Here is a 24,758-nt window from a genome sequence, read left to right as displayed (position 1 = left end):
GGGAGGGAGAGAGAGAGAGAGAATCGTTTATTCAAAATAAAAACCTTCGCAGCACCAGTGCTGAAATGCAGTTACTACACAAAGTCATAAACACGTTCTTCAAATATCTGATTGGATTATTTTTCATTAGGCCACACTAATTTGATTTGTTGGTTCTGGGATTTTTTTTTCAGAAATAAATATGAAGCGACAGGGCAAATAAAAAAATAAAAACAGACTAAGATATGTTAAAAGAATCATAGGGATACAAATTTGCTTTGACACATTAATTACTAAGTAAATACAATAAAAATAAAGAAATAAAGAAAATACATATTATTAATACAGATCTCGACTTATTACTGAGTTAACATACAGCTGAACAGCTGAAACCATGAGTCAAGAATAGAATAGAATAGTATAATACATTCAAGATAATAATTGACATAAAAATCATTCAACCGCAACAGGGGCCAACATCGTCTACCAGATACCTTTGACCCAGTGTTGACGTCGCACTTCAAAGAAGCCTCACTGGGTCAGTCTGCTGAGGAAGACTGGTCGAAAGCTCTGGGTGAGAGAACTTTGTTGTGTTGGATTAAAAGTTTAGCTTTAAACAGACAAAAAAATCTTTGAGTCACCTGGCCGACCATGTTGAGGTACTCCTGCTTGCTCTCTTCGCTGGCTTTTGGTTTGTAGACCGTGACGAAAATGGCGACACCCAGACACACGACGGACAGGGCGACCAGTGCCCACGGCCACACCGCTGTAAGCCCCTGGAAGAGATATTTTATTTTATTTTATTCACATGGATTTTTGAGCATTAGATAGGAAGCACCTGTTGTGCTTATGTGAATCCGCTGCTCAATAAACATAATACAAATGTAAACATAAAGATGACATAAAGTATAGCATAAACATAAAATGAAAGTGTCTGGCGCACCAATACCTATAGCATAACATTAATGAGATTGGTCAAATCTTCCAGAGTGGTGGATGATAGTTGAACACAATATCAAAGATACGGCAGTTAGTAGGGTATGGGAGGGAGGGGCTACCTGGAAGAGATATTTTGTCTGAAAAAAAGTCCACGTCATATCTTGAAAGTTCATCTGTGTTGGTAGAAGTCAGAGACCGGGGGCGCCACAGACTTTCTGCAACCTATGATCCACTGCTCACGGAGTCACGTGTGTTACCTGCGTGACGTCACGGAAGCGGTGGATTGCTCATTCCTTCACAAAGACTGGAGTTGTACAGTCGAAAATTTGGGTGATTCCAATTTTTTTGTTGGCTATTGCAGTTCAAACTTGTTTCATGAACTTAAGTGCATGTCATGACTATGAAACAACATAGTCTATTAAGAAATCAACCACCACACTAATAACTTATGGTCATTTTTACTGTTTACTATCATTCAATGTATACTTACACCATTCAATGCATATTGAAATACATTGGATCTGTCAGTGGCAGTTTTTAATTTGGTAGGTGCTACATACTTGGGCAGACAGGAACGTCAATTATTAGCACATCAATTAATGACTCATTTTTGCATAAAAATCAATGTGAAAATTAGTAAGAAATTGTAATTCTTGTTCTGTGTGGTATACTTGAACAAATTAGACAAAGAACTATTATATAACGTTATCTTACCTAGCCTTCTTCGCAGTCTTGTTGGGCGTTGGCGTTATTTTTCTTCTGTTGGAGCGCGAAACCTTCTCTCCGTGGCAAAAACTCCCTCGGCAGCAAATCGTCCCTCGCGGCGGCATATTACTCGTGTCGCTCAGAGAAAAAATAACGCCGACGCCCAACAAGACTGCGAAGGAGGCTAATCTTACCGTTGTAAGGAAGACGACAGCCACACCCATGAAGGTGATAAAGACCACCCAGGCCAGGTACCGAAGCCACGCCCACCCCACGGACCTGCCAACCACTTCGGGAAGTTTGATAGCTCGCCCGTCTGGCAGGAACAGCAAACTGTGCGTTCAAGTGAGAAAGGAGGAGAAACAATCACTGCACGAAACCTTAGATTTGCCGATACCAATAGAGTTGTGTGTAATGTTTACTTCGTTTTATTAAACACTTCTGAACTTTACAATGGCAATAAATAAATGAATCTTTATTGCATGTTCTTGCCCAGATGGGCTAAATGCACAAAAGTCAAAAAGTCACAAATAAAAAGTCAATAAAAATAAAAGTCAAGTACAATAATACCGGACTTAACAAGGTTTGTAATTACTGCAATTGACCTTTATTTATTACCATTGTAAAGCCAGATACTGTGTACATAGTAAACATTACCTGAGTTTACAACCTTTGGTAAATCCAACTTTACGTGCAGTGAACGGGCGTCAATTTAAGAACTTACAATGGTATAACGCTTACATAGAACTTATACCTTTAACTGACAGCCCACAGGCTGAATTGTGTGTTCTTACATACATATACACAGTACATATAAATAAATCTTGCACAATGTATAACGTTACGACAAGTAATGTTGCACTATTACCAAATCAATCGACTGACTACAGTTACCTATTACGAATTACGTTGATTTTTGCGGAGGCTGTCTACGAATTACGAAGTCTAAAATGGCCTGATTACGCCTTACGAAAAAGGGCTTGCAGGCCCTCCTTACTAGTTGTTAGAGCGCCGACTAGATATCGGCCAAGCTGGATTCCAGGGCAGGGGGAGGGAGGTTTACTCGTTCTTTCCGGCTACAGGTTATTTAAAACTCAGCAGACAAAAATTGTCTATGAACAAACACTCAACAAAAGTCATCCACAGAATACATGCATGTACAAAAGAGATCATGATCAACACGAAGAGCGGTCTCATTACCCCAGCAGGGTACCTATCGACCGAATACAGGTGCGAATGATGAGGGGGAGGGGTGTGTTGGCAGCTTTCACAGATAACTTTTTAAATGCATGTAGTGAACCAAACGACAGAAGACTAGGATATCTTCAAATACCTCTCCTCTGCCCCACACGGCATGAAGTTGAAGTGGTAGAACTTGGTTCGCACGTACATCTCCCGCCCCTCCACAGTGAAGTAGTCGCAGGCCCCGAACAGCCGGGTACCGAAAATACACACAAACGGCATGGCAGCTGATACTGCAGCCTGGACTGAGTACAGGGTCAGGATATAAACAAGCTACAAGCACTGGGAAACCTTGAATCGGTCTCAAAATCACACACTACTTCCTTGTCAAAATGGCCGCCAGTGCTCTTCTCCAGTACCTATAAACAAGGCTTGTATTTAACCTTCTGGCTATAAATTGTCCACATAATGGGCCTGTGTCAAAACTTGTTGTTCTGCCTAGAAGATTAGACCGGAAATGCACATCAATGCACATACCGGCGCCGGTATTGGCTGAGGGCCCTGAAAATGGGTGAGGATATAACGTTAGTGTCACCATGCACCTCCTGTCCCGTTCTCATAAAATATACAAACATAGATGAATAAATGAAGTTATGTTAACTATATCTGTCTGTATGTGTCAGTGTTTGTGTGTGTGTGTGTGTGTGTGTGTGTGTGTGTGTGTGTGTGTGTGTGTGTGTGTGTGTGTGTGTGTGCGTGTGTGAGTGAGTGAGTGAGTGAGTGAGTGAGTGAGTGAGTGAGTGAGTGAGTGAGTGAGTGAGTGAGTGAGTGAGTGAGTGCAGTCAGTGTGTGTTGTGTGCATGTGTACATCCTTGGTTTCATCCAGACGATGTAACGTATACATGTGTGTGTGTGTGTGTGTGTGTGTGTGTGTGTGTGTGTGTGTGTGATAGTGTGTGTTTCTCAGTGTGTGTGTGTCAGTGTCTGTTTGCATTTATATGAATTGTTGTCATCGATGATAATTTAAGAGGCAATTTGCAAAGGACGTATGCAGATTATTGTCCTGACATGACGCGATGTCATGTGGCTTTACAAATTTTAGATTGTTGGTAGAGTTGTACAGGTTCTGCTTTGGATAGGTAATGACTGACATAAGCTACTGTTGGAAGTGCAATGAAATGAACTGAATATCCAGGTTTGCTCTCCATGCTCGTAGCAAGTCAGGGTTGTAAGGATTGATGCTTGTTTCTGTTCGATGCTGCTCATTATGTACCTTTGCATTGAATGTAGCTGAAGGGTTTTTTTAGAATGGATAATGGATGTGTTTAGTTGTGGGTTATTAGGATCTGTATCTGTATAGCCGGTATAACCGCCCTTTGGCGTAACACACCAGCTTCGCAGGCACGCGGCGCGGCGGCAGCTGACTACATTACACCGATCGACTTGTTACACCTAACCCTTGAATACTAACTGTAGACATTGTTTAAAGCTATCTAATGACAATGCCCCTACTGTACTTGGTGACAGCGAGTTCCACTCTGCGATAGTTCTAGGAAAGATTGAATTCTTTAACACCTCAAATGGATATTGGAATCTGCAATGTGTTTTGTAGCCTTTCTGTAGCATGTATCTACTCAATGACTACCTTATGCAGTTGTGGGCCACGATTTTCATCAGGACGTGTAACCATGTAATATTTTAATTTTTTTTATTAATAGCAATTGTTTCATGAAGGATCACTGTTCTTTATTCCCCTTGGCCACGATATGTAGTGTCTGTTACCCATAATAGGGTATGAATGTGAGGAATCCCACAGTAAAGTAAAAAAAAAATATTTGAAAGCGATGATGAAAATGTCGAGCAGCAATGATTGGGGTTTGGAGTAATAAGTAGTGCCTTTCTGCCAGAAAGCGGTTAATATGTTGTCATACGTTGTTCAGTGTTTGGTATTCTATTCCTTTTTTGCTTTGGGATTCACTGTAAAAAATGTATTACCTAGTACCCTGGGGGTATGGAGGTTGAAGACTGTCTAGGTCATTCTTAGGCAATTTAATTTTTGTAATGTATCTTTGGCGCATAGATTTCCAAGGTTACGTGTACAAAAAAAAGAACACTACGTAGTTGGTAACGGATGAGCATGAGAATAAAAAGTCTTGTTGGACAAGTATGGTGTCATTTCGTTAATACGTTATTTATTCGTCATACAAGAGTAGAGTTATAGTCCAATACTACAACAAAACCTATTTTCCTGTTTTAAAAGGTATCAAAGGACATGTCACTTTCTTATTTTGCGTCATAAATTGAATCTGAGAGGAGCTGGCATCAAGAACCACGTCAACCCTCCTCCCAGTCTCTCAACTATACAACTACGTCAATGAGAACTAGCCTAGTATCCAGAATTATTTACCAAGTTAAAATACAGCAGATGCAAAGTACTAATGCCTGATAATGAATATCCAGTTCTGTCCACCAACATATCTATAAATTTATACATGGAAATACATCTATTTGGAAGGAAGAGCCTAAAAACGTGAGGTTTACCATCACCATATCTTGTCTTGAAATATTGAAATGTAAAAAAAGCCTGAATATCAGGTACTAGTATACGTAATCAATTATAATAATCTAAAATGCTAGTATTCCATGGTTTGAACTCTCCCCTAAACACATTTAGCACTATATCTGTTGATACAAGTATAAGTAGACACCTTGTGTTGTATTGAATTTGAATCCTATCTGTACACAATTAACTATTTGCAAAGACTTGAACAGCATTTCGTGAAAATATATTTATATGCTGAATGTTGGTTGTTAGGTTGAAACTGGATGGTCCAAGAGGACACAGCTTCACTTACGTCGGTAAAGGTTAGACATCCAGGTAATAAGATACGCCAAAAACATTTACTCAAGCAACTGGATATGATTTTGGAAACTATCAGACGTTTCAGGTAGCATCCACTACCTTTCGTCTGTGACACTAGAGAACTTTTGTTTCCTTTTGGACTTCCAAAAAATTGTCTTCAGACACTTATTTCAATAGTTCTTGCTTATAAACCTGCATTTCTGCAAGTTCTCTAGTGGATGTAGTGGATGCTACCTGCAACGCAGACCGTTTCCAAAATCATACCCAGTTGCTTGAGTAACTGTCTTTTTAGCACAGTTTCAGTTGTTTACAGATCCTCCGCCCTCCACGGTTCACTCCCACCTGCTCACCAGCATGGCGGTCAGCAGGGCCCACAGCAGGACGTCCGTGCACAGGCGACCCCTGGCGGCCGAGTTTCCAGCTGCATATCCGAAAGTGTAGCAAGAGATCATTATAAGGGCTGACCTAGGCTTTAGCCAAGCAACTTTCATCATGTACATTCATTGAAATAAAGATGATTTACCCCTCCCTACAGTTGTAAATATTGACATGAAAGTTTAGTTTACCGTCACGGAGTACAACTTAACCACACACATGGTAAACAGCAATCGATGCAACATGGTTAAAAGCACCTTAGTATAGTAATTAGAAGACATGCAATCTGTAGTATAGTACTAGTAATTGGTATACAAACAAGCTACTTCTTCAAAGAGGTTACGGACTGATATAATAGCTAAAAGAATGCTATGGTGATCTCTTAGTTTGTCTGCACTGAACATAGGGAATGTTTGTGTGGCAAACTTTGGGACACTGTTGCTATCTGTTGCTGGTAAATGAAATGAATTATATTTTGTGATGACTGTTGATATGATATTAATGCCGTCCTTGTTAGACTTGGTGCTTATATGTATAGATCATTAAAATCTTGTTCAAGAAAGTTGAAAGGATCTACATACTACTATTATAATAATGCATGAAGCACGTTGGAACAGCATGACTCCACGTTCTGTCAGCTTGGCATGTGACACTAGAGGCTCCGTTCAGTCGGTATCCGGGGTTACAGATGAACCTGACGTTGTCCCGGTAGGTGTGTGGTCCGGTAGAGCTCACCGCTCCGTTTAATGGAGCCGTCAGGGTGGGACACGATGCTAAGACAATAAAGCAAAATAATCTTGGTGAAGAAAGTTGAAAGAATTAGCCTATCAATACTTATAAATGAAGCGAGCGACATTCGTTACAATAGAGGAGGCACGTACGGTACTGATACATTTTTGTCCTACTAGATTCTCTACCATCTATTGTATGTAAGTGAAAGACGTTTTGTTATAGATTTTGATTGGTTTCAATTGATCATTTGTCATGTCATCTTACCTGTGCACGTTGGAACACGTCCACTCCATGATCCGTCCGCTTGGCAAGTCACACTAGAGACCCCGTTCAGCTGGTATCCCGAGTTACAGGTGAAGGTGATCCTGTCCTGGTAGGACTTCGCTCCGGTAGGACTCAGTACTCCATTCGTTGGGGCAGTCAGCGTTGGGCATTGTCTCGCTAAAAAGGATAACGTCAAATATTCTTGGTCAGGAAATTCGAAGGGATATGCGTAATGCATGGTTAAGTCACATTCAATAGAGAGGGTCTGTTCGGTAACTTTTGAGTGCAATCTTGGTACAATGTATTGAACTAAAGATGCAGTTTCTTTAACATCTATTGGATATGCGATATTGGCTAATTTCAATCTATCAGTTTCTTACGTGTGCATGTTGGAGCAGCATTAGTCCAAGTTCCGTCAGCTTGGCATGTCGTAACAAGAGAGCCATTTCGTACGTATCCGGAGTTACAGTGGAAGGTAACCGACATTCGGTAGAGGTTCGCTCCGTATAGATATCCATTCGCCGGAGCTGTCAGCGTCGGACAGGATACTAAAGGATCGACAACATTTCTGGTTAAGAAAGTTGAAGGAATCTATCTACTGATGAGCCATGAAGTGGCTTTCATTATTGAAGGTATGTAGGGTACTGATACAATTGTCTTTACTTTCTATTGCAGGTAAATGAAGGACATGTTGGTATGAAGTTCTTGCCTGCGCATACTGGAACATCTCCACTCCATGTTCCGTCCGCTTGGCACGTCACACTAGCGGCCCCGAACAGTCGGTATCCCGAGTTACAGGTGAAGGTGACCCTGTTCTGGTAGGAGCTCGCTCCGGTAGGACTCAGTGCTCCATTAGCTGGGGCAGTCAGCGTTGGGCATTGGATCGCTGAAAAGTGAAGTACTTTTTAAGTTAAGAAAGTCGAAGTATACACATTAAGGTGACTGAAAACATGTAAGGGAAATGTTTCCTAATAGTTTCTTTACTATCTATCGTAGGTAAATGAATTGCATTTTATTATGGACATTGATATTCAGTTCAATGGTATCTTACGTGTGCATGTTGGGACAGGATCATCCCATGTTCCGTTATAGTGGCAAAACGCCCAAAGACTGCCGTTCCGCACGTATCCCGTATCACAGAAGAAAAAGACGATGGTCCTGTAGGATGTCTCTCCGTTATACGCAGGATCAAACCTTCCGTTAGTTGGGGCGGTCAAGGCTGGACACTGCTTGGCTGAAATTGTCAAAAACGATTTGGTTAGGGGACAGATATATGTACAGAGCGATGCCCGTTAGTCTATGTCTTTTGAATCCAAGGAAGGTCACGCGTTTTTCTTTTAATGTATGTTTGTATGTCTGCAGAAACGGTTGTCAATTTAAAAATTAAAAACAAAGAAAGAAACAAACATAAACAACTATACCTTGGCCTATTTTCAAGTTCCATCCGCTTGCGTTGTATCTGCCAGTGAAAGAAGAGACGGGGCCAAACTCTCTTCCGATGTACTTCAGCATCTCGACAGTCCTACAGTCGCCGTCGTCCTTCCCGTAAGCACAGGCAGGAGCGCCCCCTGTCCCACCTGACACGCGCTGCACCTCCTTCACAGAGCCACTCTGCACAGTCACGTCACTCTGGTCGATATCATATGCAATCTGCAGACACAATTGTTTATAGATCTCGTCAAATATACTACAAAAGCAGAAATAAAGGCAGAAAAAAAGGAAGGCAATTTCCTTATATTTCTTTTAGGTATGGTGTGCTACAATGCTTATACATACTGTAAATGCATTTTTGTTCGCCAGGGTTTTTCTGTACTTGATTTTCATTTTCTATCTTAGGGATAACTTCAAAGAAAGATATTCTTCTCAATATCCCAAAACGATATTGTTTATAGTTTTTTTTTAAATAAAAAAACAATCACATTATCAACATTGGATATTGTATAATGTGCATAATGACGACCAATGAATAGTTTATTTGGTTATCATGAAGTGAATTAAAAGCTGATTGATGATGTATATGAAGGAGTATACATATGAAGTATGTACAAATACTTCAATGATACTTTACAACTCCAAAATCCTGCCGGGATGCATATGGTACGTGTTTCTTCACTCTATGAATTAAAATCTTACCAGAAGCACTTTGTGCACTTCCACGTCCTCCGCTAGGTGGAGCACCCAGTTGACCGGTTCGTACGAGCTCAGCACCAGGACCAGAGGTTTGGAGACGCTGCCGGTTCTGAACTTCACGTCCATCTCAGCTGTCCCCGTTTCACTAGAATGAAAATAACCAGAAGACATTTAGATGAAGCCAAGGTCAATGCAAAGTGATCCTTGTTGGTCGACTCTAGCTAGATGTTGCCAACATAACTTTTACCATCAATATAGCACACTATGCAATGTCATTCCGGCAAACGGGAACTAGTTCAAATGAGACTTCTTAATACGGTCTGCACGTTGTATAGGAGTGGTTACGTGTATACCGTTATGCCTTTGTCTGATTGTCATATGTCTGATTGTCATATGTCTTATCATTTTAAAAAGGTAAATCTCACGGTAGTTGGTAGTTTTTTTTTTTCTTGTTAGAACCGGTACCATTTGAAGTGTACAATACACTGTTGGATATTTTCTTTTCTCTTGTTCTGGTCTATACATACCTGCTAGGTCCGACCCCCTCGTACACGGCCAGTACGTGCACTTCGTACTGGTTGTTGTCATCAGCGACGCAGCTGAAGGTCTTTCTCAGTTCAGAATCATGTAAAGCCGCGGCCTGGGCAGTTGAAGAATCCCATCGTATCTCACAGCTCCCGACAACCGCTTCGGGTAGACGTAAGAAACACAATTATTTATCATCGAGAATTCGTGATACCTATGTCTCTTCTCTCACGTAGGGGTTGTGCATTTAGAAGGTACTAGTTTACAAACAAGTATGAGAGAAACTCTTTCAATTTTATCTGCCTGGCAGTTGCCCCGTTATATTCAATTGCTTACTCATCACATGTTTCTAACAGTGAATTTTCCCAGTGGGCATCAATATAATTTCAATTCCGCATGTTGCTTCTTCTCTAGTTTTAATGATAGAAAAAAAGAAGTACTTGGATTTAATAGCACTTAACAAAGCGGTTTTCTTGTAACCTGGATCTCGCAAGTTCTCAACTAACATAGAATCCCGCAGTTTTGCATGCATGCAAAAACAGACGGACTTGTATACTTACGTAGGCAGGTGTATCGCTGGTAGTTTTCACCCGAGCACTCGCAGAACCCGTCAACACAGCTGGCCTCGGTGATGTCAGACAAGGGGCAGGACCCTTGGCAACTGGTAAGTTCTACGATCGGTAAAATTCAACAGAAATTAATGAATTTGAAGAAGGTCGTTTGTATAATTGTGTGTGGATGGATAACAAGACCAAGGGCCAAGTAAGTTGTTGTCGGTGAGATATATTCCTGATTTGTTGTCTGTCACTGGAGTGTTGCTAGATTCTTACAGATTGCAATCGATATCTTAGACCAGTTATGGTTCAGGCAAGGTGTATTCTTACAACTTAGGGTATGGGCAAGTTTCATGTCGCCAATTAAAGGCTATCTTTCCTACGATGCAGCAATCATTTCTCACCATGGTTATCATAACAGGACGTTCCATCGGACACAAGGCTCCATCCGTCCTGACACGTGCAGGTCCGCCCTCCGCCGGGGACGGGGAGACACAGCTGAGCACAGTTCCCGTTAGACGCCGAGCAGGCTGTTCTCGGAGACAAATGGATGGAGAAATTGAAACATAAAGGATAATTGTGCTGAGCCTAGGACACACAGTGCAATTTTTTTTCTATTCCAACATTTATTACAAGACATGGCGACGGTACCCTCAAGTTTTTTCAACTTATTTTCATGCCACCAACAAAGACGAATGCATGAACAGACAACAGACATACTCATTTTCACCTGAGTTAAGTGAGGAAATTCGTGTTTTAAGTGCCTTTACCAATCGCACAAAATCTTGTTTGTTCCTAGCCGAACGTTCCGTCGTTACGTAACACGACCCCCAATGGTACACTGTTTACGTCTTTCAAACAGAAAATCGGGCATCTACAGAAAATTGTTGCAAGGAAAGGGTGAAAATACATTCCAGAAATGCACTGACCATTTGGTAGACTTGGGGTGTTATAGGCTGCCCTGACGACGATGCCTTGCGGGTCTGTTAGGCCTAAGCCGCCGACCGAGCCGTATGTGTGGCTTTGCAGTGACTTGCCGATCCTGCAAACAGAAGGCATGTCAACTGTTATCCACAAATCTTCATTTGTTTATTTGTTTATTTTGATTTTTCACAAAGTGAAAGGGAAGGCAAAACAGGTGCATACGCACCTTTACAAGTTGCCCTCCCCATGCAAAAACACATATACAACATAAAAATTTACATACTAGTAGTCAATAACAACAAGAATAAAAATACACAAAATAGGCAATCAATATAGAAGGTTAAGCATAATTCAAATATATATAATAAGTAGTATAAATTGTGTTGAAACAAGACTTGGTGAGGTCTAGAAGCAATAAAAGAACTACACCCACAAGAAGTGGTCCAAGTACATGGCAGGTCAAGACTGTAATGTGTGTTAAATCTGTTGAATGTGGCCTTGAGCAATTTGTGTTTAAATTCATACATTGACACCATCGTATTTGAATCACCACATGACGACAAAAGTACGTACGTATGAATGCCATCGAAGTTAGTCGCTGTCCAGTACAGGTACCCCTCATCCACGGCTATGCCGGACATGGACGGGCTGCTGTCTGCGTGTGTGAAGACCCTCCTGGCGTTGCTGCCAGTCACTTCAGAGGTAAAGATCTGACCAGTACTCCCGATGCACCAGAATATCCGGTTTGCTGTGGAAGGTAGACATTGGTTTATTAAGATGCACTTTAGCCCCATGAGGGGCTATTCTTCCAGAGCTCATTAGACAAGACAATGCAATACATAAAACATATGCATGCCAAGCACAGATTACATACAATTACAAGTTACTAATATGCCACTACAAGATAAACAATTATTATCAGGGTTAAACCATTAAGTTCCGTAAATTGATGTATTATTTTCTTAAACTGCCTCACATCAGATACAGTCTTAAATTCACTTGGCAATATGTTCATTTGGCAACAGCTTTATAGATCTGTAGGCGAACATCCTCTTTCCACTGTTGTTCTTATGTTTGGACAATGAATAGTCGTACATGGATTGCCTAGTGGAATACCTGTGCGATGCATGAACTGGTACCAGAGATTTAATGTCAGATCAGACAAATCTACGAATGCACTACATCTCTATCACCGGTATCGAGGTCAGGCTGGTTTGGTCTGGGGCGATGATATGATTGGTACATATATGTAAATGTTATGCACAGTTACTTAAGAACATAACGGTACTTTACAGAAAGTGTGTCCTGCTAACACAATGTTGCAGAAGTCAAACTGACCTGGTGCGTCCAGAGCCAGTCCTGTGGGCCGCCTACCAAATCCAATGTTGACAATCACAGATCTCTGACTACCGTCCAATCGCGCACGATTAATCGTAGGCCGGGTTCCCCATTCGATCCAGTATATCCACCTACATGGGAAGAGGTTATAGAATAACTAGTGTTTTGTTTTCCGTTACTGATGTGCCATATTGAATATGAGAACTGTAGGCTTGGATTCGTTTCGTTTCACTTAAATTATCTCAAAAATAAGTCACAGGTTACATGGTTGAAATTGTCAAGATTTTGTTGTATTTTGGCAGACGCGAACGTTACATATTGTACAGGTGACAGTTTATAATCATGACTATAGGCATAACTAACCCAGCGGTTGGATCCACTACGATCGCCCTGGGTTTGACCAGCCCCGTGGTGATGAGTGACCTCCTGAAGCTGCCGTCCAGCCGGGAGACGACGATCCGGTTTGTTCCGGCGTCTGTCCAGTACAGGTTCCGGGAGATCACGTCCACTGCGATACCTGCCGGTTCTGGAAATTTAAGTGGAATATGTAGGAACGACAGCGATTCATGTAAAGCGCACATTGTAAAATTCGTCCACAAGTCTGGTTGAAATCTTTCCTTCAACCTATGCATATTAGTTGTTATGTCATTGTCCGCAATCATCTGCTAGGAAACCGATATAGCACAAGTGTGCCTTCGTCCTTCGATGGAATGTCAATAAAATTGTTTCTTTATGTTTCTTTAATGTTTCTGTATAGTTTCTTTAGTTTCTCTGGTTGTCTTCGTCAGAAGGACTATGAAATTGTCTCGCCGGAGTGTGGGGAACTGCGGATTTTGCGATATAACTCTGGAAGGCATGATTCGACGTCCATGATTTTTGGCAGGCAGATTACCGCTGTTAAGGCCGAAGTCAAGTACAAGTTTTGGCTTCGTGGGGGGTCCGTGCGTCACGTTAGTGCACCTTTTGTGTTTGTGGCTTGTTAGCAAGATAACTCAAGTATTTGTAAAATGTTGATTATAATTCTTGGTGTGGTGCTTACTATTGTCGGGACCAAGGTTAAGTTCGTTACTGAGCTTCGTGGGGGGTTTCGTTGTGACTACAGGGGGCATTTTGTTAATTTTTCTTGTGAGCAGGATAACTTTTGTATGTGTGGATGGAAGTTAATGAAATTTGATAGGCATATTACTGTCGTGGTCTCCAAGATTGAGTTCAAAGATGAGAGTCGTGGAGGTCGTTATGTCCCCGTAATAGGACCTTTTGTGTTTAGAAATCCCCCACCTACATCTGCTTGGAGACAGCCGACAGCTGGATATAGCGGGGAACCCCATAATGGGATGGGATCAGATGACGTTACATTGAGGGATTGTACTATAACTTCAGCAGGGGGAGGATAGGTTGGACATATGTCAGGTTATTTTCTACGGCCACACCAAGTAATTGCTATGGATGACGTCCACTGGAGACCTTAAATCTAATTACCTTAAATTTAAGGCAAGCGCGCAATAAAAACACGAAGGGCCGAAAAACGAGATGCCTAGATTTGGAATATACTAACTGTAGAAGTACAAATGTTAGGACACAAAGAACACAAGAAACACATAAAGACAAATTAACAAAACAGCAGTAGTCACCCTGTTCTGATTCTTCCTTTATAACATCTTCTCTTATTATATTTTGCGGCGCTGTCGTGACACTTTCAACACAGTAAGAATTTCTTGAACGTTTTTTTCCAGTAACAGTCCAAACTCAAATAACGTAGGGGGGGGGGTCTAACACGGGTGACGACGCATCTGTATAATCTGCGGCAAACCGTTTCAGGGTGTTCTGTACCATAAAAATAGTACAGAGATTCTTTTGTTCTTTAGACCAAATTGATTATTAAAAAGATTGAAGAATACGCATGTTAATTTCTCTAGAACGATGTACCTCTGACGAAGACATGAGATCTCCGACCTCTAGTTCATCATGTTTCAATCAACATACAAAAAATGAAAGTGCTTATTATGAAGAAACGTGACACATAATAGCCACATGTGCACGTGAAATTACAGCAGTATAAGGAATAAAGAAAACAGCAATTTTAAAAATGAAGGATTTCAAAGAAAACAAACCGGATGCTTCCTCTCCATCAAGTCTATTTCCTGGTCCAGCCCCATAAGGAGATCGGCCAACCTGGCTATTCGCTCCGTTCACGCTGGTCCAATAAATATAATCCCCCTGTGGATTAAAATTATGTATTCGTAGATCCTACATAAAATTGATTCACGCTAAGGTACACAAGTGCTTCAATCTGCTCCATAAAAAAAAACGAGAACATTATGTATGTGTTAGCTAAACGGTATTTCTACGATTGCATGTGTAAACATGAATATACGTCAATTGGATAATTATCATATGGTTAAATTATGTATATCCTCATGTATTATGTGTATCCGCTGTTCCATGGAAACATTTAACTCTTGTTGGCTACGTTCAGTGATCCTCATGGACTATAGTACAAATCTAAAAGTGCATGTATTGAAATCTTACCTTTTTATCGTAATCAACGGCTGTCATCTTATGTACACCACCACCGATGGTGTACCTACCCGCTGAAAAATTGTTATCATTTGACGTGGTGAGCCGAGTTATGGTCCCGCTTGTTGGATCGGCCACTAGGATCAGCTTCTCTCCTGGCAGGGGGGCTTTGGCTCCTGTAGTGAGGTATACAGAACATTCTTCTGCTCACTTTCTTTATTTGACGCAAATATTTTAGTTATAGCAGATATTCTGCCAGCACAAGGATATTAGTTTAGATGTTTCCTCTGTTGTGGCATATCGGTAGATTACACAAGTAACTAGAAAGGCCTACATTTGCTTTGGAGCAAATGTAGCGGATGGTTTCACCACATTTTACGACATGGCATAGAAGGAAGGAAAAATACAAGGGAAAACAATTCTTTACATTGGTATAGCTATAGTATGAAGTGACAACAGTTATATAGCCATTATTGGTTAGGATTTTTAATTGCATAATGCAAACTGTTGATCTTCAAGATAAAAAGAAGCGCCTATTTCTATGTCAACAAAAACGCTTAGCAGAACACCATATAAAATGTGTCAAAAAACTTACCAGTGCCCCTGTATTCACTGTCCACAGGTTTGCCGAGCTGCAAGGAGTTTATGTCGCCCTTCACAACTTCTGCTTTGATGACATCCTCGGTTATTGTAGAAGCTGTCTCGTCAGGTGACGAATCCATGTCGGAATATTCATGTGCGACTGCTTGGTGACCTGGAATGAAATCAAGTGAAGCAAAGACAGCGCAAAGATGAGTGAATTGCAATTAAAGTGTGCATGACGTTGGTCAGCACGAAGATGGAAATACACTTCCTCTCGTGATCCGTTATCCACTTTGCTCTATGCAAAGAACGTTAAAAAACAAACACAGAGTTGAACCAATACCTGACCACTTTCCACATACCTGACCAGATCCGAATCAAAGAAATATATGTATTTCTATCTATAAAACTTAAGCTTATATATATAATATTAATATATTGAAAATAAAGTCAAGGCTATATAAATTTTTAAATGTTACAACGTGCTATGTTTCAAAAGTTGAATTTGCATGTTGTTAATGTCTCGTCACGAAACTTTTGCTAACAATTATGTAAAAATATCATAAAATCATACACTTACAAATCAGCTGGATGGTCAGTGCTGCCCACAGGAGCAGTACGGCCCTCCCCCGTGTCCCCAACATAGTCTACATAGAGTCGTGAAGAGGGTAAAAACAATATCATTCAACGTGCTCATGGTTGCGCACTACATTTTTGAAAATGAGCAAAATGTATGGAATAGCATGTTTTCTGGTACAAGGGGAGAATAAGACTGCTAAGGTTCCACATTGATAGATAAATATCAACAAACAGACCACAAAAATGATCCGCAATGTCTACTGAGATTGTGTGAACTGCTGTAAAATACAGGTTCTGCCTGCGCCCTATATAATATCTTTCAAATACCTTTTCTGGAATGACAATTGCCTCTGCGTTGCAGTGCTAACGTTGTTTGTCTACATCGTAAAACGTTAACATAATATATAACTGCGATAATGATCTATTGTTCACCCGGCCGTTCTAGGAACATTCAAAAACTTGAAAAAGAAAAAAAAAATCACACCAATCGACTTGCCGACACAATGACTGCATGTATGAAACAAGCAAAATAACACGTAAACAAGACGGGATTCCGGATTAAAGGTAATGCCAATGACAGAAATACAAGTAAAGTAAGTTGTTTCTGTAAACTGTCACGCGCCAGCATGACTGGCATAATGAACTAAAAAATCTTATATTGCTATGTGATCGACTGACAGCTTTCGGCATAGGAAAACGTGTTACAATCCTACCTTCACTTGTTGCCGAGGGTGCTTGGTGCTTCTTCGGAAATGTTTTCGCCCAACTTCTTGATGTGTTGTAGAGTAGACTTGTCTCTTCCTATGCGCTGCCCTGTGTGCGGGGTCGTCCTGTGTTCTTGGCGGTTCCAAGCTGACTGTCGCTTGGCGAATGTTCCTCTGGCAAGCGTATCGCGACAGTCGCTCTTTTATACTTTTCTCGACGACCGCAAATCACGACGTACAGATATTTTTATCACAAAAGATGAGATCATGATATGATCTAAATATGGCTCGAGGTGCCCTACCCTTCTTGCCACACCCGGTCAACGAACCCTACGGTAGTGTAATTAGTGTAATTCAACGTCGTGTAATGTGACACTGAGATTTGTATGATCTCTTTTAACAGTTTAAACTATCAGAATAAGTACAGTAACTGTAGTTTGTACAGTCAGACCTGCACTAGTGACCATCTCTACTACTTAAATGGTTCTACTCTACTTATAATTAGAATATTTTCCTGATGACACAAGTAGCATTACGTATCCTTACACTACTCTGCTCAGTTATTCAAGAGAGTTTCAAGAAAGCACCACAACACTGGCAGTGTAGAGGGATTCAAACATAAATATGGCAGTGAACAACTTCTGATTAAACGAATTGATAGTACATATTTTAGTTAGAGGTAACACACTCTCGCTAAATAGATTTTCGACTGGTAGGTCAAAGTTACACACTACATTAACTCCATTGAAGCGGAATTTTCCACTCCATTGTTCAGTGCTGGGAGGCTCTATACGTCAGCAGATTCAAAATTACATTTGACTGGTAGGTCATAATTACACAGTTGATTACACCCGTGAACTCTAGTCCCCCCCCCCGAACGGCAATGGTGACCAAACGTTCATAAGCTGTCCAGTCATCAGCTGTCATAAAGTAGTTCAAATGTAAGTAAAGTTTTTAAGAGAATACCTCACAACTTCATACACGTAACTAAGGCATCATTATTCCTGCTATTTTACACAAATCTAACCATCTGAATGATATTGGGAGAAAAACACAAAAAGTGGCCTAACAAGCAGTTTCTGTTCTAAGATTTGGTATATGTGTAACGTTTTAATCATACTTAAGACCAAAATTTCATCTTAGTATTTTTGGTCATTAACTGAACACCATTGTTCAGTGCTGGGTGGCTCTGTATTTACATTTGACTGGTAGGTCATGATTACACAGTTCATTACACCCATGAACCCGGGTGGCCCCCAGAACGGCAATGGTATATTCCCGGCAGCTACGTTCATAACTGAGTCGATCTGTAGATACGTTAACACTTGTCCGGTCACTAGCGGTCATCAAGAAGTTCAAAAGTAAGTTTCTACAAAAGTAAGTTAAGATTCTACTAAAATATCATAGAATGTCATAGAATACCCTCGAAATAAAGATCATAGATAATGAACCATCATTTTTCGCAAACCTCAATATCTGAATATTATCTTGCAATCAGCATTTCTTAACTGTCAGGGAGTTGTAAAGACATCCTTAGGCCTGTTTCCCATGGCCATTTTTACATGTGATTATGTGTAAATAAAGCTGAAATAAATAAATAAATAACATATGGAATAAAAACACAAAAGTGGCCTCACAAGCAAATTCTGTTGTAATATTTTGTATCTATTTTATTCATGGTAAGTTTTTGATTAAACCTCAATTTAGAAAATGACGTCTTGGTGCATATGTAGTTTTTGTGGGTTGCAGCGAGCGTAAGGGAAGTTACATCCTGCATTTGCCCGGTTACTCTCGGACAATTCATAAATTGAACTCAGACAGAAACGGAATTTTCCACTCCATTGTTCAGTGCTGGGTGGTTCTGTATTTACATCTGACTGATAGGTCATGATTACACAGTTCATTACACCCATGAACTCTAGTGCCCCCCCCCCACCCCCACCCGAACGGTAATGGAACATTCCACAGCTACGTTAATAACTTGGTGGGTCTGTAGGTTGTCCGGTTAATAGCGGTCATCAAGAAGTTCAAAAGAAAATGGCTGACAACTTAACACAGTTGAAGCACCATTATTCCTGCCACTTACGCAAATCTACATCGGAATAATAAGCGTTTTTCAATTAAACAACACACATTGTAGATTCCAGTATCCTCCTAAATCACAACTTAACACCATTACCCATTCCCCAAACCCTTCAGCTACATTCAATGCAAAGGTACATAATGTTTTACGACTTGCAAAGAGCAGCATCGAACAGAAATAAACATCAATCCTTACAACCCTGACTCGGTGCGAGCATGGAGAGCAAACCTGGATATTCAGTTCATTGCATGTGTACCTTCAACAGCAGCTTATGTCAATTATTACCTATCCAAAGCATAACCTATACAACTCTACCAACAATCTAAAAATTGTGAAAACACATAACTGACCCTACAGATCAAAATTTCATCTTAGTATTAGTCTCACATGTAGTTTTTGTGGATTGCAGCAGGCCTCTGTAGAAAGTTAAATCCTGTACTTGCCCGGTTAATCTCGGACGTTGGCTCACAGTTCGTTAATTATACACGCTTCATTAACTCAGTGAACTCTGACGGACGGAACTTTCCATTGTTCAGTGCTGGGTGGGTGCGTACGTCACAGGATTACTAGTATAATCTTCTACTTGTCCGGTTACTGTAGGACAAAGGCTGACAAGCAATTAAAAAAAAAAAAAAAAAACAAGCCGGTCGGGACCTGTAACTTACAGTGGATCGAAAATACGAATAACATAATTGTTCAAAGTACATATTATCACATCCAAGCACTACGATGTAAATGAAAAACTATATAAATGTGTTCATACGTGTTTCAAAAAGAGAGAAGAGATCCGGTAGATATAGATGTATACGTAGCACAGTAACACTTGTTCCTTCTACCCTTGTACCTCAGTATCTAACTTAGTGCATTTGGCCCAGGCGTGAATATGCAATAAAGTTACGTTAATTGTCATTGTTAATAATTTCGAAATCACTTTATTAAAAGGACCGTACTAGTGACGAACACTAAAAACGCTTGCAATAAATAACATCACATTCTGTGATTAAACATAGTTTCCTAGTTTTGGAAAAATCACATCGTCAGATGTTCTACAGGTCGTGCATGACTAATAGAAGTGGTTAGGTTTTATTTTGGGTAACACATTGACTGATAGGTTGATTTTACATACTTCATTAAACCTATTGAATACCGACAGAAATGTGATTTTCCACACCATTGTTTAGGGTGGGGTGTCTCTGTGCGTCAGATTTAAACTGTGTACTTGCCCGGGTACTCTAGGACAATGGCACAGACTTCATTCTATACATCGGAATAAGTATTGGACGATGGCAGACAACCAGTTAATGACAACCAGTTAATAAGATACTCTCCAAGCAGAGGTTATGGGGGAATGATCGTTACCTTATTATATATGGCCTTTTTTTTTTTTTTGGTGTTGTTTTTTTGGTCGCTTCCCCCACCAACGTCTGTGGCTAATGGATACTGCCTGGCCAATTTGATACTGTCCTTTTGCCACCGAAAGGGATCTGCTTGGAGATCATTAATAAGATACAGTAAATTATGCCATCCCTGAGATAGTTCTTTAGTTGGAAAACGGGAGGGTTAATTCCATAACGCTAACGTTTGATCATACCGAAATGAAGCAGGCGTTCCAGAAAATAAGCCCCCCCCCCACCCACATACCTGAACGCCTGAATAGGAGGCAACGAGTAGGGGTCTCCTGTAATCAGCGGCAACCAACAGAGCTAAAGCTTAACAACATCAGGGATATTACAAACCTTTTAGATAACAGCATGCTAGCAACAGACAGCAACAACCAATGTTCCCCTTCAGTGTGTTTTATTTCAGACTGACATCAAAATTAGCAAACAAGAAGTATCCACTTCATAGAAAACAGTAGTTTTTACAGATAAAAATTCACATCAAGAACTACCGTTGATTACATGATATGACGGACAAAATGACTAGTTTGAATACACCATTGCAGATTATATATAAAAATGCTTTTTGTCCAAGTACATCATCAGTCCTATACCTACATAATGATGCCTTTGTCTTTATTGTCTAACCATGGGCTATATACAGAAACACCACGAGCAAACGTATAAAAGTTGTTGCATGTAAGAAGTTTGAAACTTTAAATCATTCTCTACATTCGTGCTGTGCTCTGAATGTCCGATATTTATATTCCATTAAATAGTTGTACTAATTAAGATTAAAATCGTGATTATTACCAAGTTGACTTTTAACATTATCAGTACATTAGATTATAGCAATAGACGAAGAGCTCACTGGAGCTGTGTTTCTAAGATCAGAATTTTTTTTACATCATATCACCAAATTACCTATATCTTTTGTCAAAACTTTAGTTTTATATTAATTCATACCACTGCGGCCCTTACAGATACATATATAATATGTACCACCAAACGTACCTCTTCTAATTAGCTAAGATTATCTTTTATACAAACATTTATTGCTACGAAGTCGAAATGTCAACGAAGTCGATATGTCAACAAACTTTCTTGTATAACTATCATCCACAATGTCCGTCTAAAAACACTCAATATCCTCATTTGTTCTATTCGTCTCAAGATCGCTCAATTAACCACTTGACAGTTTTCTCAGCTTTCGGTCAGGTCATCCTCAGCTCACGGACTTGCGGCTGAAAGGCGAAACAAAACCCTTCATTATTACCCAATCCACAAGGACTATGCTTGAAGACCTCAACTTCTATTAAGGTCAAGCAACCAAAGGAAGATCAAAACAACTCGACAGCAAACCAAACTCATTTTAATTAAAAGGTAGTTATTCTAAAACGATACATTCTATTCATTCTTTATTTCAGGCTCAAAGGCCCATATCATTTCAAAATAAAAACTTTATTGTTAACTTTATTTGTTGGGAGAAGAAGAAGAGGAGGATGAAGAAGAAGAAGTAGAAACCGAGCAAAAACAACATGTTTTCCTTCTGCGAAGGTGAACATAAATATGATGGTACTCACCTCTCTGGCAGACGTAGTTCCTGCGAGAATTGCAGGAGTAGTAGAGCCACTGGTAGGACGACGAGGGCCACATTATAACGCAGTCCTTCCAGTGGTTGTTCACGTTGCTGTTCGTACGGAAAGGCCGGAAGCTGCCCAGAGCTGTCCCGTCGCTGTGAACAAACGTGCCCTCCACCGCCCGGTCACTCAGTCCGATATAGTGGGGCCTGGAATACACAACATACACAACATTTACATGGACCACAACATACACACACGAACCTTGTACAAGCGACCGTCCCATCCAATACCCCTACCCTCACCGTGCTGGAGCCCTCAACCAATTGCACGAAAAGGGAAGAAGAAGAAGAAGAAGGAATAAATGCGACATGCTTATCGGGTCGCAACTACAACCTACAACGTATACAACGTATGCAAGGCATACAGCACATACAGTGTATACAACGCATACAAGGTATACAACGCATACAGTTGACACGCACAAATAGGCATTCGTTCATTAGTGAACGTGTCGACTTATTCCATGGCAATCTATTGTGTCATTCCAAAGTAATGTACGTAGAAATATATCTGTTAAATGTGCAGACTAGACACGTTCTACCTTGTGCGTTAAGGTTATCATAATAATATTATTGTATTAAAGTTTCCAACCATTCTTTATTCACGAGAAGCTCAAATCGACTCTTTTCATTAAGATCATGAGGGGAGAGGTAAGGGTCTGACAAGATTTATCAAAAAGACAAAGTTTACATCATTTAAAGTCCGATGAAATCTATAGACACAGATAGATTTTACACATACATGGTATACAAAAAAACGTACATAGTCATGTTCTCCCCATTTGACCTTTGTTGTATTTAATCGAGAGCGACAACTCACCTGCGGTTTGTGGTAGCGATGGTCATCTTGATGAAGTTGTGCTCCTCCTCGCTCTTCACGCACGCCAGGCGAGCGCCCCTAGCGTCGCAGTCTGTCTCTGCAGTCGCCACGACGTTCCTCACGGCTGTGGGAGAGAACCAGTAGCACTGATCTCCGAACAGCCGGAATCCGGAGGGGCAAGCTGTGGGGGAGATGGCATGGCATCGTTAGAGAGACCACCTTAACACATCAACGATTAATAGCATCCTAATCGGATCTGCATTTAGTAGTAGAGCCTGATAGATCTATCTGGATTCTCTACCAGTAGAATCTGTTAAATTGATCGGGATCCCTACCAGTAGAACTTGCTAGATCCATCTGGATCCCTAGTATTCCCTACCGGCAGAAACTGTTAGATCTGTCTGGATCTCTACCAGTAGAATCTGCTAGATACATCTGGATCCCTAGTATTCCCTACCAGAAGAATCTGCTAGATCTATCTTGATCTCTACCAATAGAATTTGCTAGATACATCTGGATCCCTAGTATTCCCTACCAATAGAATCTGCGGGATCTATCTGGATCTCTACCACCTAAGAACTTGCTAGATCGATCTGGATCTCTACCACCTAAGAACTTGCTAGATCGATCTGGATCTCTACCACCTAAGAACTTGCTAGATCGATCTGGATCTCTACCAGCTAGAACTTGCTAGATCCATCTGGATCCCTAGTATTCCCTACCAGAAGAATCTGCGAGATCTATCTGGATCTGGATCAAAGTCAGGTAGCAAAGAAGATGACATTTTATTTTGACATATGTATAAGTTGAGAAGACCTACTCAGTTCACAGTTGACGCCCGCGAACCCATGCGGACATGTACAGGTGTAGGACAGCTGACCGTCCGTGCAGACGCCGCCGTTCTGGCACGGGTCGGGGTCACATTCGTCCGTTTCTGGGGACAAATAATACAAACCGAGTTGTACTTACAGGAGATGATGCACAATAGAATGGAATAGAATCAAGGACATTACTCAGTATGTAGGGTGTCTTTGATAGGATAGGATAGGATAGGATAGAATATAATAGAATAGAATAGAGTAGAGTAGAGTAGAGTAGAGTAAAGTAGAATAGAATAGAATAGAATAGAATAGAATAGAACAGAATAGAATAGAACAGAATAGAATAGAACAGAGAAAATAGAATAGAATAGAACAGAATAGAATAGAACAGGGAAAATAGAATAGAATAGAATAGAATAGAATAGAATAGAATAGAATAGAGTCATCGGTAGAGCCTGCTCGGAATATTCTTTGAAAAAGGTACAAAATAATGTAAGAAATGTCATTGAGCAAGAGGACTGCTTCTCACGATGCCGTTGTGATGCTAATGATGATTCTTGAAATGTTTTTGTGTCCTAGATTAAAACTATAGGATCAAGCATCAGCTACAATGATTGCCTCTTTTACACAGTAGAGCATTGCTTTTACGGCCTATATCAACATCTACGTAAATACAGCTGCACTACGGGTGGTTTTATGAGGCAGCATCTGACGCACCTGTCTCGCAGTGTTCCCCCAAATACCCCGGCAGACAGTAGCACCTGTAGGACGTCTCTCCGTCTATACAGATGCCGCCCTGGTTACAGGTGTCCTCTTCACAACGTTCAATAACTAAACAAAACAAAACAAAACAAAACAAAACAAAACAAGATCAAATGAAATCAAATCTTTATTTAAAATCAACTCAGCAGACGGGCTGAATCACTTCAGACACACCTTAATTGCGTAGGAATTTTACACATAGAATAAAAGAATACTATACACCAAAAAGCAGTTACTCAAGCAACTAGATATGATTTTGGAAATGGTCAGACGTTTCAGGTAGTATTCAGGAGTAACTGCTTTTTAGCGTATAGTATTACTTGGATGTCTAAGCTTCATCGACGTAAAACAATACTAGT

General features: G+C 40.5%; 2 protein-coding genes across 2 annotated transcripts in view; both read right to left on the bottom strand.

Annotated features, from left to right (window-relative positions):
* LOC109471501 (RNA-binding protein 12-like) overlaps positions 1–3,278 on the bottom strand; it is a 4,555-nt gene extending 1,277 nt beyond the window's left edge. Inside the window, exons 1-3 of the mRNA XM_019770837.1 lie at positions 2,957–3,278; positions 1,818–1,956; positions 621–755 (exon numbers count right to left, since the gene is read on the bottom strand). Of these exons, the coding sequence (XP_019626396.1) occupies positions 621–755; positions 1,818–1,956; positions 2,957–3,087 (405 nt within the window). The 5' untranslated portion in view covers positions 3,088–3,278. The remainder of the gene's footprint in view (positions 1–620; positions 756–1,817; positions 1,957–2,956) is intronic.
* A 2,658-nt stretch (positions 3,279–5,936) lies between these two features.
* Positions 5,937–24,758, bottom strand: part of LOC109471363 — a 31,617-nt gene continuing 12,795 nt past the window's right edge. Inside the window, exons 15-39 of the mRNA XM_019770652.1 lie at positions 24,355–24,468; positions 23,637–23,750; positions 22,817–22,997; positions 21,938–22,143; positions 20,617–20,653; positions 16,902–17,100; positions 16,190–16,256; positions 15,623–15,781; positions 15,040–15,203; positions 14,622–14,727; positions 12,874–13,036; positions 12,511–12,641; positions 11,746–11,920; positions 11,178–11,290; positions 10,653–10,778; positions 10,255–10,365; positions 9,697–9,856; positions 9,173–9,314; positions 8,461–8,689; positions 8,091–8,273; positions 7,749–7,925; positions 7,420–7,587; positions 7,040–7,216; positions 6,625–6,816; positions 5,937–6,089 (exon numbers count right to left, since the gene is read on the bottom strand). Coding sequence (XP_019626211.1) covers positions 6,001–6,089; positions 6,625–6,816; positions 7,040–7,216; positions 7,420–7,587; positions 7,749–7,925; positions 8,091–8,273; positions 8,461–8,689; positions 9,173–9,314; positions 9,697–9,856; positions 10,255–10,365; positions 10,653–10,778; positions 11,178–11,290; positions 11,746–11,920; positions 12,511–12,641; positions 12,874–13,036; positions 14,622–14,727; positions 15,040–15,203; positions 15,623–15,781; positions 16,190–16,256; positions 16,902–17,100; positions 20,617–20,653; positions 21,938–22,143; positions 22,817–22,997; positions 23,637–23,750; positions 24,355–24,468 — 3,683 coding nt within the window. The 3' untranslated portion in view covers positions 5,937–6,000. The remainder of the gene's footprint in view (positions 6,090–6,624; positions 6,817–7,039; positions 7,217–7,419; positions 7,588–7,748; positions 7,926–8,090; positions 8,274–8,460; positions 8,690–9,172; positions 9,315–9,696; positions 9,857–10,254; positions 10,366–10,652; positions 10,779–11,177; positions 11,291–11,745; positions 11,921–12,510; positions 12,642–12,873; positions 13,037–14,621; positions 14,728–15,039; positions 15,204–15,622; positions 15,782–16,189; positions 16,257–16,901; positions 17,101–20,616; positions 20,654–21,937; positions 22,144–22,816; positions 22,998–23,636; positions 23,751–24,354; positions 24,469–24,758) is intronic.

The sequence above is a fragment of the Branchiostoma belcheri genome, unplaced genomic scaffold (genome assembly GCF_001625305.1).
Source record: "Branchiostoma belcheri isolate BF01 breed outbred unplaced genomic scaffold, Haploidv18h27 scaffold25, whole genome shotgun sequence".
NCBI lineage: Eukaryota > Metazoa > Chordata > Leptocardii > Amphioxiformes > Branchiostomatidae > Branchiostoma > Branchiostoma belcheri.
Note: the sequence above shows the minus strand (reverse complement) of the source record. Positions and strands in the feature narration are given on the sequence as shown.